This window comes from Eucyclogobius newberryi, unplaced genomic scaffold (genome assembly GCF_026437365.1).
Source record: "Eucyclogobius newberryi isolate DKJ021-1_F unplaced genomic scaffold, fEucNew1.0.hap1 SCAF_16, whole genome shotgun sequence".
Taxonomy (NCBI): domain Eukaryota; kingdom Metazoa; phylum Chordata; class Actinopteri; order Gobiiformes; family Gobiidae; genus Eucyclogobius; species Eucyclogobius newberryi.
In genome coordinates, this window is record NW_027315790.1 from 26,556,147 (window position 1) to 26,569,802 (window position 13,656).

A 13,656-nucleotide genomic window follows, 5' to 3' on the forward strand; every position below is an offset into this window, starting at 1 on the left:
CGGGGGAAATAAAAACAAATGTTTTTATGCTGTTGCAAATCACTGAAATTACGGTCATTTCGTAGATAAAAACATTACATCATCATTACTTTTTGGATCTTTGTTCTCTTTGCTGCGTCACCTGGACAACCAAATCGAATTCATTTTCAACACTGGTCAATTTCAATGCGTAAACGTATCATTCGTTTTCTGTACTGACCCGGAGTGGCAGGATTTGACAATTTTTGGCCCCGTCTCGCAATGACCGGAAGTCGTATAAAGTTTTAACTAAGAAAAAAAACCTTCTTTGGCTATCCAGGTTATTTAAATCAAAACATTTTCAGTGATTTGCAAACATTTAAAACTACATTTCTGGGTTGAAAAAACAAAACTAAAGGGAAAAGGGAACAAGGAGTTCTTTTTAAGTCTTCTTTCTTCATTTTGACACACCAAAACAGACAGCGGCTTAATGTATGTTGTTATCAATAGTCATCATGAAACACATTTGTCGACACAAAATGACTGGTTTCTGTGCATTTAAGGCAAATTCAACAGATGTATTTGACAACACTGAAATAAACCACGCTGTATTTGTGTTTCTGTAGAGATGGGCCTGAGAACATGCATCAGGGAAGGGTCAGTAACTGGGTTAAAAAGGGCCATTTGAACTATTTAAGCAAAATATAAAGTCATTTGTTGTATTGTACTCCTGAAACTCAAGATTTAACTAGTGTGTTTAGATTAATCGGGTTGTAAATTAGGCTTAAAATGTAGTTTAATAGCAGTTTTCTATCTTTAATCTCACTATTTTTGGCTTGCTTTAGTTGCTATTTGCATTTTAGACTCTAATTAGATTGTAAATTGGTCTTAAAATCTAAGAAAACACTTATTTTATCAGATTATTTTTGTCGTCTTTGTTCAAAGAGCCGGGGTTACGTTAAGCAACCTCGCGTTTTCCATCTTCTCCATTTAGCTCGCTTCAGTCACCATTTAGATTTTAAAGTCATTGCAACCTTGTTATAATCAAAAATGCAGAAAATGTTAATAAATACAAATCTCCCGTCTTAAAATTGTATCGAAATATTTGAAAAAAATAGCATACTGCGTCAGAAACATGACAGTAATTCCAAAAAGGCAACGAAACCGAACCAAAACAACAAAATAAACCTGGTTTAGAGAGTATTTTCAGGTGTCGAGCCCGTCAGATCTGTGTTTTTCAGGGTATTTTTGAGCTATGAAACCCGCTAGATCAAATAAATGCTAGTCAATGCCATATCGTGGGACATTTCAGGCAAAGCGGGATGCGCGCCCTCAAAAGTTACACAGTGCACCTTTACTGTTCTGATTTCTAAATAGCTCTCAAACTAAAAAAGAAAACAAACTTGTCCGTCGACTTTATTTTACAAACAATAACTTTATCTTTTTCACTCTAGCTTTCCTCGTCCGCATCGTTTATGTGCCGTGTCTACGAAAATACCGGTTTAGTTTTGACTGTAGTTTGTTGTGCGTGACTCGTAAATCATTTCAGTTCGTTAAATAATGTCTGGCTCACACTGGTTTTGTCCTAGTCTAAAAACAGAAATAATACAGTCTTCGTGTTGGGATTCAGAGCGCCCTCTGGTGGCGTGGGTCCGTTTAGCGGATGGCCTTGACCGGACTCTTGAAGCTGGACGCGGCCTGGAGCTGCAGCTGGTACGCCATGGGGTGGATCTTGAAGCCGTACAGCCTGAAAAACGAGCGAGAGAAGGGCGAATATAAGTGAGAGAAGGGCGAATATAAGTGAGAAACGTACACCGTAATGTGCTGTGAGACGCAAGGTGGACAACTAACACAATAAAAGCACGCAAATGGTCACGATTAGCGAACATCGCTCATAGGAATAGTCACAGATTGAACGTTATTGTCAAAATCTGCCATGTTTGTTGTAATCAGGCAGCATCGGAGTAGAAGTAACATTCGCCAAAACTGTTCAAAAAGTAAAACAAACAAACCCTTTTAAACTACCAGAGAGAGAAGACTGAAATCTGAACTGCTGAACAAATACAGAAGAACATGTTTGTGCAGGTTTAAACTACAGGGTTGGCAGGTTTCAGACTGAACGAGACAATCGGGTTGTCAAAAGTATCGAAAATCAGATGCTAATTGACCCTAAAACTAGTATCGAAACTCTTTTAAACAAGTATCGAAACACACACAAAAAAAACATAAACTTTAACTAAATTTGACATTTCCTGAACAGTTTTGGAGCGATCTTGAGCTTTATCAGAACTACTAAAAGACGTCTGAATACAGGAGACTATGGCGTAACAAATTACTTTGTTACTCTTTTACATGATCATAAACATGTAAAAAAGTATATACACTGGTCACAAAGTAGCTGCTTAGAGATTCAATATGGCAGGAGACGAAATGATTTAAATGAAAATAACCCGCGGCTTCACGGTCGCACTAAACACAGAATCTTTAATGCTATTATGTCACGACTGCAGTATGTCAACAGAGGCGTGTCACTTTTGTTTCTCTATCAATAAACTATTCAGAACCCACAGTGCAAATACCAATTAAAAACGTTTTAATGCATGGTCGACGGCTTATTTTAGTCCTCGTCTTTCTAAAACAACGATGATGATGATTCCATGAAGCAGCGTTTCTCATTAATAAGAGAGATTATGTTAAGTATACAATTCTTCTTCTGAAACTAACTTTAATGTTGAAAAAGGACAGTGTAAAGATTAAATAAAAACATTAAGCACAATTAATTAAATTAAAGTGGAAGAATTTGTGACAAAAGTCTAACCCCATAACGGCCCTTTCCATCATCCGCACACAACAAAACACTGATTTCAAGTTTTAAAGTCTATTGGATGTTGGATCAGTCTGAGTCAAGGCGGCGTCAGTTTGATCAAAAGCTGGTTTGTGTTTGATTAAAGCCTCTACACCTTTCACAAATATTTGAAACATGTTTGTTTTTGGGGCACTTCCATGGTTCCATGTGATTATAAATGAGGACAACTCACTAAAAACATAAGTGCACGTGACATGGACTAACCGTGGCACAAACTGGTTGGCGGGCCTCTTAGGTCTGTACTCGGGGTGCACCATGAACAGCATGTGAGGGAAGCCGGTGCCGAAGTACGCTCCGTCCGTGTGGTGATGCCGGGACGACTTTGGGGTGTAGACGTCCATGCATTTGGGGCAGTACAGCTTCACCATGGCCTCTCCCGGGATGTCTGACAGGCCTGAGGAGGGAATGTCAGGGAATAAAACATCTGTGTCACAAGAAACATAATCACAGTATGGCTTTTAAATGATCCATTAGTGGTGCATATGGACATTTTAGGACGATACTCACAGGCTTTATGGCAAAGCTTGGGCTGATAACTGATATTAGGTCGATATTTTCTATATGTCGTTTGGTTATTTGAAACACTTTTTAATTTTGAAATATTTTTAATCAAAAATATTGCTCTAAGCTCATTTAGTTTAATTTATTTGAATGGGACAGCATGTATTAATGAACAACTAATCCGGATTTAGCTCAAAGCTAAACCTGTAGGCTCATGGGACGGTGTAAAAGCAGATACAACAGTGTAAACAAACAGTATAAAGCACACGCAGGTTAAGACATGTAGTTAAACAGATACGACAGACATAATCAGAGAAGGAAATTGCATAAAAGTGAATGAATCTAGTACTAAAGCGCATAAAGTTAAAAGTGCCTATGACTGCTCACTACTAAAACTTGCGCACACACACATTCCCTTTTATCTTTAAATGCATAGAACAAGTTAGAACATATAATAACCTTCTTTGTGAAAAAAAAAAAGGAAACGTTTGATAGAGTTATTAATTATTTAGCTCTATATTTAGATATAGGTACTTTATTAGAGTAAAATTTGCCTTCACACTTCACACAGAAGATCTCAGATCACCTCCTTGAGCCAAACCCCAACAATCCGACTTGTTTACTTCACTGACACATCAGAAACAAAGGGGTTCATATGTCGTCTCTCATTTAGAACTAAATCAAACTTCTCTCGCCTCAGATTAACAGCATTTTCTGTTTTGCCAATTGATTCTGCACATTTACTATGGTTTTGTCTCCTGTGATTTTAATTCCTTTCCCCCCATAAGCAGCCATGTTTGTGTTTTGATACAGAAGGACCATGTGTGTCTCCAAACTAGAGTAGATGTAACAGCTGATCTGACTCACATCTTCGTAAAGCATTGAAGTAGTAGTTCTTTAGTATTTTTGGCTCGAAAATTGAAGGATTTACATTTTTGTTTATATTCAACTGAACTTATTGGGCCGAAACGTATATCAAAATATTACACTAATGTTTTTTCATACGGTTTCAGAAGTTAGATACATTATTTAGGAGGCAAAATTAAAACAATTTCAACTTGTGTTCAGTTTAACTCTGTTTCTTTCACTGGGGATTTTATATGTAATACTCGACCTGAACGTAAACGTGGTGCAGTGACATTTAGAAGCTGATGTCGACTCACCGATGGGGAGCATGGGCTGATTCTCACAGTAAACTCTGGGGCAGTAGCCGAAGTCGCCCTGTTGATACTTCTCCAGCTACAGAACGGGACAAAAGAGCAGATTTGATAAACCACATTTCTCAAATACCACATACCGGTACTTTAACTCTTAAAGCCACAAAAATCCATCGCTATCTGTCGTCTCACTGGGAACAATAAATGACCTCAGTTTCACCTTAAAACTATTTGGCTGACCAATTGCTGTGTTGAAAACAAAGTCAAGTACAAAAAACAACAACAAAATCCTTCTTGTGGCTGTATTTTAATTTATCTTCACTTCAAACCTGATTTGAACCGCCAATTGAAATCAAGAGAATTTTCACATGGTATTTCTTGATTGTTTCATTGTAAAAACAGCTGATGAGACAAGTTCCTACCATTTGGGCGATTCCTCTGTTTGTGAGGATGTATCGAGCGTGAATCAGACCGTACAACATCTCTGCTGCCTGTTCAATCAGATCACTCTGGTTTGGATTGTCCTCCAGCTCCTCATCTGTAAACGGGATCATGAAAATAAGAGGAAAAGCTTCAAAACTACAGGGAAGACCAAAATACTAATAAAGTGCCACATGTTCAACCAGGAGAAGGTTCAAGCATCTGAGAGCAACAATTGACCACTGAACAAATAGGTGACTGATTAATAGTTGTAAATTATTAAAAATCTAAAGGCAGAATAGAAAAAAGCTGATCTAATCTATGAATGGCTGACTACAAGAGAGTTTGTTTGTTTTAGCAGCCCTAATGCATTTATCATAATGCAATGTAAACATTGTCCACTAGATTAATTGATGTTAAAGAGCTTTTGATCAGGGAGTCCCATTGTGAACAGTGCAGCCATGGTCATTAAAAGGCCACTCAAAGACCATTCAAAACAGGTGGTCTGGGAGCGGCTCCTGCTACACACTGAAGCTGGGTGAGTGTGGTGTGAAAGCTGCGGCCCTACTTTCACTGTGCAGTCTGCAGTGGGAACAAAGCGCTTGACACTAGATTCAGCATGAATCAAGTATATTTGAATGAAAAGGTGCTGTTTGCCACCAGCGTCTGATAAACTTAAACTTTATATTAGTAAAACACTCCTGCCTCTGTCTGTGCAGTTAAGCTTTGGCCATCTGTGCTGTTCAGAAATCTTTTTCTTTGCTTCCACCAGTGCATACCCGTCCTGTAGCATGCAACAAGTGAAAAAAGACCACTGTGCATTGGAAATGATTAGGTGTGTCCACACACTGCAGTGGTCAGCTGACAATGAGCATTTGCTTTGCAGCGTTTGGAGATAATTATAAGTAGTGCATTCTAGGGCCGCTCCATAGATCCATGTTAAAACACCCCAAAAAAACCACTGTTATATTAGTACACTGCAAAATAAGTGACCAGACCTGGTTCGAGGTCCAGGATCATGTCCAAAGCCTGTCGATAGTGAGGGACCTGCTCGTTAAGGCCCGTCAGGTTAAACTTATCCTGGATATAGTCTTCATCCACCTGAAAACAACAACAAAGCATTTGTGGTATCCTGCTTCCGAAGAGTGCACACGCTTTTTTGCTCGCTCCGCTTGCTATCGCTGCTTTCCTTATTTATTTTGCTTTTTAATCAGTTTTTGTCTTCCAAACATTTTTGCTTTAGACTTTTTCAAGTAAACCAAGGATTTTAAGAACATTTTTCCAGTTTTAACGACATATCTGACGACAGCGACATGTCCGGGAGAAGAAGGGAGAAAGACTGTGAACGCTGTCGGAAATATCAACAAGAAATTAATGAGCTGAAAACACGGATATTTGTTTTGGAATCTGAAAAAGTTCTTCACGATACCATTCCGGTGTCAACCGATGGTAAGAAGAGCATACTTTTTACAAGAAAAACTGCTACTTTCAACCTAAACCGCAGTGACTGTGTTGTTTCCAAAACTGTCTAAAAACCAGAAAGACCAGGCTGTTTCTTGGAACAAACTTGGAGCAAAGCCTAAACGATACAAAGGTAACGTGAAGTCACCTAAAATACAGCTCACCAACAGATTTTTACCACTTTCAGAGATGGGATTAAATGAAAAAAGGAAAGATGACGTGGCCAAAATACAGCGATGAGGATCTGTGCCAGGTGCCAAGGTCACGCAGATTGTTTTGGTTGGGGACGGCGCGATAAGTCACGTGACGCATGAAAAGATAAACACACATTCTTTTCCAAGCGCCACTGTTTCTGAGATAACGTCACTCCTTCCAAATATTATGGCTAATCATGGAGGAGCTAAACAGCTGATTGTGCACGTGGGTGCAGTGGACATGCGGCGGGAACAGACTGAAGTTTTGAAAAAAGACTTCTTGAAGTTATTCGACGTGCTTGATAAAATGGAAATCAAAACATTCATAAGTGGACCTCTTTCAAACATCGACAGGAGGATAAACAAGTTTAGCCGGCTTCTTCAGCTGAACACATGGCTGTCCAAAGAGTGTTCCCCGAGAGGACTACACTACATTGAGAACTTCTATCTATTCTGGAAACGAGAGGACCTGTTTAAGAGAAATGGCCCCCACCTATGCAGAGGTGGAGTGAGGGTGCTGACAGAGAACCTGCTCCACGCTCTGAGGCATTGGACTGGGCCTGGACAGGGTCCTGAGCAGATAGTTAGAGAAGAGAGGAATGAGAGAAGAATTCCTGCTCCATCAGCCAGAGACCGAGCCAATGTTTCAACATCAAAAGCACCACAACCTCAGCCTCCACCAAAGGATTCATCAGCAGCTGCTCCACCACCACCAGCAAAGGATTCAGCTCCAGCTGCTCCACATTCACCTCCACCGCCTCCAGCAAAGGAACAATCTTCAAAGGCCTTGGACCCATCTGTGACAAGCCCAACAACATCCCTGTCATCGCCCCTGCTTTTACACCAGCCCTGGGTTCCCCCTGCAACATCTACTCCCACTAAAGATTCATCATTCTCCTTCTCATCTCCACTCTCACCCATGGGCCTTCCCAGCCATTTTGAAAGTCTGATCAAATCAGGCATTAAGATGGCTCCACTCACGCCCAATATAGCAAGGGCTATGTCAATACTCAACTCTTCCCTGCACAAGCCGACTACACCAACAAAAGCCCCACCACCCATCCCCCCTCGCCTCTCACCTGGTCCCAAACTCTCCTTGGCTACAAAAGCCCCACCACCCATCCAACCTCGCCTTTCACCTGGTATCTCCCATAGCTAGGATGCACTGGGTCTCAGCGTTGCCGGGACTTATTGTCACATTAAAAATCAAACCAACCCGGGGCCCTATGTAAAAAGTGCCCCCCCTAGTGCTATTTCTGTAGTCACATCATCACACAGATGGAAAAACAAAATGCGAGCCAGGCCCAATCTGAGAAATGTGATTCATATTCCCTGTGAAAAGATAAAGCCCAGTCTCACTGAAACTAGTCTGAAACTTGCTGTGCTAAATGTCAGATCCTTATGTAACAAATCTCTCTTAATTAATAATTTTATTTCTTCTTATAATCTTGATTTTATGTTTTTAACTGAAACATGGCTTGACAAAAACACAGGAAATGTAGTTCTGATAGAATCTGCTCCACCCATCTTTAAGTTTGAATCTGAAACACGAGAAAACAAAAAAGGGGGTGGAGTCTGTGCTGTCTTTAGAGATGAAATAATTACCCGCAGGTTGTCTTTTGGGGTGTTTTCATCATTTGAGTATGTATCCTTTAAAATGGAGCTAAAACGGTCTCCATCCATTCTCTTCATTGTTTTATACAAGCCTCCCCAGCACTGCCAAAGTTTTATTGATGATTTTACTGAGATGCTTTCAGTCATATGCACAGACTTTGATGGTTTGGTCATTACAGGTGATTTCAATGTGCATGTTGATAATATTTGTGACAGAAACGCTAAAGAGCTTGATGCTGTCCTTGAAACCTTCAGTCTTACTCAGCATGTGAGAGGCCCCACCCACAGCAGAGGGCACACTCTAGATCTCATAATTACAAAGGGGGTAAATATTTCAAATGTTAATGTGATCGATGTTGCTCTGTCTGATCATTTCTGTGTCTTCTTTGACCTGTCTGTTTCTCCCAAACCACCGGTTGGTCCTGCAGTTGTTCAGAGGAGACACATAAGTGATGGCACAGGTGCACTGTTTATGGAAATGATAAACTTTGAAAATGTCTCATGTTCTAATGTAAATGATTTGTTGAACTCTGTTACATCTAGTGTTTTGAATGTTCTGGACACCATCGCCCGTATAAAGGCTAAAATGGTTAAAAATAAGCAGAAGGCGCCGTGGAGAAATGATGATTCGGTCAGGGCACAGAAAAGGGAGTGCCGCAGGGCCGAACGGAAATGGCGCAAGTCAAAGCTCCAGGTTCAAAAAGAGATTTACAAAGAAAAGCTGAACATGTACAACCTAATCTTATGTAGAACTAGGGAAGATATTTTTCTGAAATAATTGGAAGCTGCAGTAACAACTCGCGTGTCCTGTTTGCCACAGTAAACAGATTAACAAACCCTCCAGCTCAGCTGCCGTTAGAACTCTTTTCCACATCCAAGTGTAATGAGTTTGCATTATTCTTTAATGACAAAGTTCAGGGCATTAAAAATGCTATAAATCCCACAATGCAAAAAATTACCCTAAAACCACCAAGACACTTAGAGCTAACTCACTTTGCACCAGTAACTGACAAAACTGTCCATGAGATCATCACCAGTCTGAGTTCATCTACATTCTGCCTTGATGTGTTACCCACCAGATTTCTAAAGTCTGTGCTGAACAGTTTGTTAGCACCATTCACTCACATAGTTAACGTGTCGCTTCAATCTGGAACATTCCCAATGTCTTTGAAAACTGCGGTCATAAAGCCTCTCCTAAAGAAGAGCAGTCTTGATGCCGCAGTACTGAGTCATTACCGGCCCATCTCTAATCTGCCATTTTGGGGCAAAGTCCTTGAAAAGGTTGTTTACCAACAGCTCACAGATTTCCTCTTAATAAACAACTCATTTGATGTTTTTCAGTCAGGTTTTAGACCTCATCACAGCACTGAGACTGCTCTTGTCAAGGTGACAAATGACATCCGCCTGAACACTGACACGGGCAAAGCCTCAGTCTTAATTCTGTTAGATCTGAGTGCTGCTTTTGACACTGTCGATCATGGGATCCTCTTACAGAGACTAGAGGACTGGGTGGACATCACTGGCACTGCCCTAAACTGGTTAAGGTCCTATCTGGAAGACAGGAAGTACTTTGTTGAAATTGGTAGCTGTGTCTCAGACCACATGACCCTGACCTGTGGAGTGCCCCAAGGGTCAGTCCTGGGTCCCCTTCTGTTCAACCTCTACATGCTGCCGTTAGGTCAGTTGATACGCAGTGAAAATGTGTCCTATCACAATTATGCAGACGACACTCAGATCTATGTTTCACTATCAGCAGGTGACTATGGACCAGTAGATTCACTCTGTCACTGCATCCAACAGATCAGTTTGTGGATGCAAAACAACTTTCTCCAGCTGAACTCAGACAAGACTGAAATAATCGTTTTTGGCCCACAGAAACAAAGAGAAAGTGTTAGCGGTCACCTCCAGAGTCTCGCTCTAAAACCTACAAACCAAGTTAGAAATCTGGGGGTAATAATGGACTCAGACTTGAACTTTAATAGCCACGTCAAATCAATAACATCAGCAGCTTTTTACCATCTAAAAAACATTGCCAAAATCAAAAATATAGTGTCAAAACCAGATTTAGAGAGACTTATCCATGCGTTTGTCTCCAGTAGATTAGACTGTAACGGCCTGCTCACTGGCCTCTCCAAACGAGCTGTAAAACAGCTGCAGTACATCCAGAACGCTGCTGCTCGGGTCCTGACTAGAACCAGGAAGTATGATCACATTAGTCCTGTTCTCAGGTCTCTGCACTGGCTCCCTGTGGCTCAGAGAATAGACTTTAAAGCAGCTCTGCTTGTGTACAAGTCTCTCCATGGCCTAGCACCAAAGTACATCTTGGATATGTTAGTGCCATATGAACCATCTCGGACTCTGAGGACCTCAGGGACCGGCCTCCTGCTGGTGCCCAGAGTCAGGACAAAACATGGGGAATCTGCGTTTCAGTTTTATGCAGCTAAAACCTGGAACAGTCTTCCTGAAGATGTGAGACAGGCTTCTACTCTGACAATGTTCAAATCTAAGCTAAAAACAGTTTTGTTTAGCTGCGCATATGACTGAAAGGATTTTTTTCTTTGCACTCTTCTCTTTTGTTTGTGATTTTATTAGTTTAGAAAATCAGTTGGATTGATAATTTTTAATTTGATTGTATTTCTGTTTCTGTAATTTCTTTGTGATTTGAATGCATTTTTCCTGCTGTGTGAAGCACTTTGAATTGCCTTGTGTATGAAATGTGCTCTACAAAATAAACTTGCCTTGCCATTTGTTTACAATAATAAATGTGGTCTTACAATTTAGTTCAGCAAGAGGGCAGTAAAAAGCAGCTTTATAAACAAAACAATTTATTAACATCAAATTTGTTTAGATGTCTTGCAGTCAGACTAACCCATTTATGAAAACATTACGTCCCTTTATTTAATACATCCATGTTAACAGTGTAACTCACCTCACAGAAAAACTCGTTTCCTCTGAGACCACAAAACCAAGAGATCCACGAAACTTCTTCTGAGCTGCTCATGTCTGTGAGCAAGTACACATTTTCACTTTGTAATCAGATCAAGAGACAACAGATTCCAAGAGATAAAAGACGATACGTGATGAGTTCTTTGCCAGTGCTATTACTAAGCTAACACAGCTAGCATCACAATGTGAGCATTAACAATATTGGGCCATCTATTAAGTCGAATTTATGACCAACATGCTACTCAAACTAATATTGCACGCAACCCGGAGCCATAATACATTCATAAATTACTTAATCTTTGATGAGAATATTTAGTAAAACCGGTGTTAGCATCCAGGCACCATACACGCTAGCGGCTAAGGACTGGCGCAACGTTTCAAAGAGCAAAACTAACAAACATCCGCATTTATAGTTTGCTTTTTATCATTTCATGTTTTTATACGAGTGATGAAATGCATGTACCTGTGTTTACTGTTTTATCCAAGTGGAGAATGTGGTCTTGCTTTAAAGCCTATTTTTGTGTAAATAAAATGGACACCGCCTGGAACCGGGGCAGCTTCTTCTGTGAAGGTTTTCTCTGATGATGCGCTGGTGCTGCCACCTTCAGGAAGGCGAGCGCATAACACGACCAAATGGGAACGGAGGCAACTAGAGGCTAAAACTAAGTGACACATAATGCAATTTCAAAATATAATTTGGGATTAATATCAATATCAAGATGGTTTTGACAAATGTAAACCTCTCAGTTACATATAGTTGTATTAGAGCCCAGTTTAATGAAACACTTGAATTTACATTGTTTACTTGTAATACATATGACATGATACCTTAATGTTTATGATAAAAAATACATTACTTATTTTTGTTCATTTGGCAGGGACAGTGCATTTTAATGAACATACCATACATGATATAAATGCTGTAAACACGTATGAAGCCATGAGCTCATTTCCAGCCATTGCCCACATACACTCATTCTGGACACTGGACGCAAGATGGGTGAAGTGTCTTGCCCAAGGACACAAAGACAGTACGCACCAGCCTGTGGCACCTGGCATTCCAATGGTCTCCCACCCAGAATCAGAATAGGTTTATTGCCATTGTCGATGTACAAATCACAAACATAAGAACTTGTCTTGCTGATTGGGTGCAATATAAAACAATAAAACAATGAACAATGAATAAGTCATAACAATAAGCTATCAGATAAAAAAATAAGAATAAAAAATAGGCTTAATATGTACACAATTTTACAGTTGTACAAAAAATACGTAGTGCAGAAAGTTAACAGTGCAGTCAGTGATTAAATGATGGTAAAGTGATAAGGCAGGAGGCTACGGTCCATTTGGACCAGAACCTTCCGTCACAAGAACAGTTTCTTTCCCTCTGCCGTTGGACTCATGAACACTGCCTAAGCACTTTGCACTCACTGCACTGTTCATTTCTTAATGCACTACATATTTTATTTATGTACATATCATGCCTATTTCTTACCTTATTATAACTTACTTATTTTTTAGTTACCTGGTAGCTATTCATTGTTCGTTGTTTTGTATTCATTGTTCAATGTTTTGTTGTTTGTGCTGCTTTGCATCACCAGGACAAGTTCCTATGTTTGTGAATCTTGTTCATTGACAATGGTCGGTGTAGTCCCTCATTCGTCCAAGGTTCAGTTGTATCATCTGGACTCAGTTTAGAAAAAACAAGACGTTTGTCATTGTCAATAAGCAAATTTAGGCCAGGAACTCAGATATTTATTCTATTCTATGGTAAGCCCTGACCATCGGGCATCAGTTTTTAAACTGAGTCCAGATAACTACAACTGAGAATTTTTCTACAATTCATTGACAATGGCAATAAACCTTATTCTGATTCTGAAATACTATCTGGGCCCATCCCTGCTTAGCTTTAGAGCTCTGACAAGATCGGTATGGCTTGCTTCAATAGTTTTTTCCATTTTATAAACAGATAAATTATATACTTTACGACAAATTAAACTTATGTGAAGCTAATTTCAGAATAGAAATTCATGCTTTCCTTTGTAAATAGAAACTAAACTGAAATTTCGACTCTGTTAATTCTAAATGGCTGTTTATTTTAGTTTTGTTATAGACTTACAACCATTAGCATTTCTATCTGATAAATTGATCATTGCAAATATACTATGCTGTAGTGTTGTCACAATATTAAAACTTAAGTATTAAGTCATTATTAATATTAAAAAAGACGATTTCAGCTAACTATACCACATTGATAACTAAAAATGTTTTTTTTTAGGTTAAGGTTTTAGACAAGAGACTGACCCTTTCAACACAAAATAATACTTTTGTGGTTTCATAATAGTTGATAAAGCTCCAGATCATTTAAAAACTGTTCACTAAAGTCAAATGTCCAAATAATGGGATTTTTTTTTTGTATTCATATTGATTAGTATCTCATTTCGATTAGACTTTTGACAACCCTACAAATGAGCTACTTTCAGTTGCTTGCATTCTGATGACAAATTGAGTTTTTCAGCCAAATTCCACTACACAATGA

General features: G+C 39.5%; 1 protein-coding gene across 1 annotated transcript; it reads right to left on the reverse strand.

The window, feature by feature from the left end:
- Positions 1-418: 418 nt before the first annotated feature.
- On the reverse strand, positions 419-11,709 carry csnk2b (casein kinase 2, beta polypeptide). Its single transcript, XM_072448160.1, has 7 exons — positions 11,581-11,709; positions 11,101-11,174; positions 5,901-6,003; positions 4,905-5,020; positions 4,489-4,564; positions 3,029-3,218; positions 419-1,705 (listed from the first exon to the last, which is right to left on the reverse strand). Exons 2-7 carry the CDS (start codon positions 11,170-11,172, stop codon positions 1,615-1,617), a joined length of 648 nt encoding a protein of 215 aa, XP_072304261.1. The 5' UTR covers positions 11,173-11,174; positions 11,581-11,709; the 3' UTR covers positions 419-1,614.
- Between the last annotated feature and the right edge of the window lie 1,947 nt (positions 11,710-13,656).

What these genes read in the sequence shown, in the direction of transcription:
- csnk2b (XM_072448160.1), bottom strand. Translation starts at nt 11,172, where the DNA reads ATGAGCAGCTCAGAAGAAGTTTCGTGGATCTCTTGGTTTTGTGGTCTC. An exon ending in TCAGCCCATGCTCCCCATCG is followed by an intron (nt 3,219 to 4,488) that starts GTGAGTCGACAT and finishes TTCCCTCCTCAG; the next exon opens with GCCTGTCAGACATCCCGGGA. An exon ending in GCCAACCAGTTTGTGCCACG is followed by an intron (nt 1,706 to 3,028) that starts GTTAGTCCATGT and finishes CTCGTTTTTCAG; the next exon opens with GCTGTACGGCTTCAAGATCC.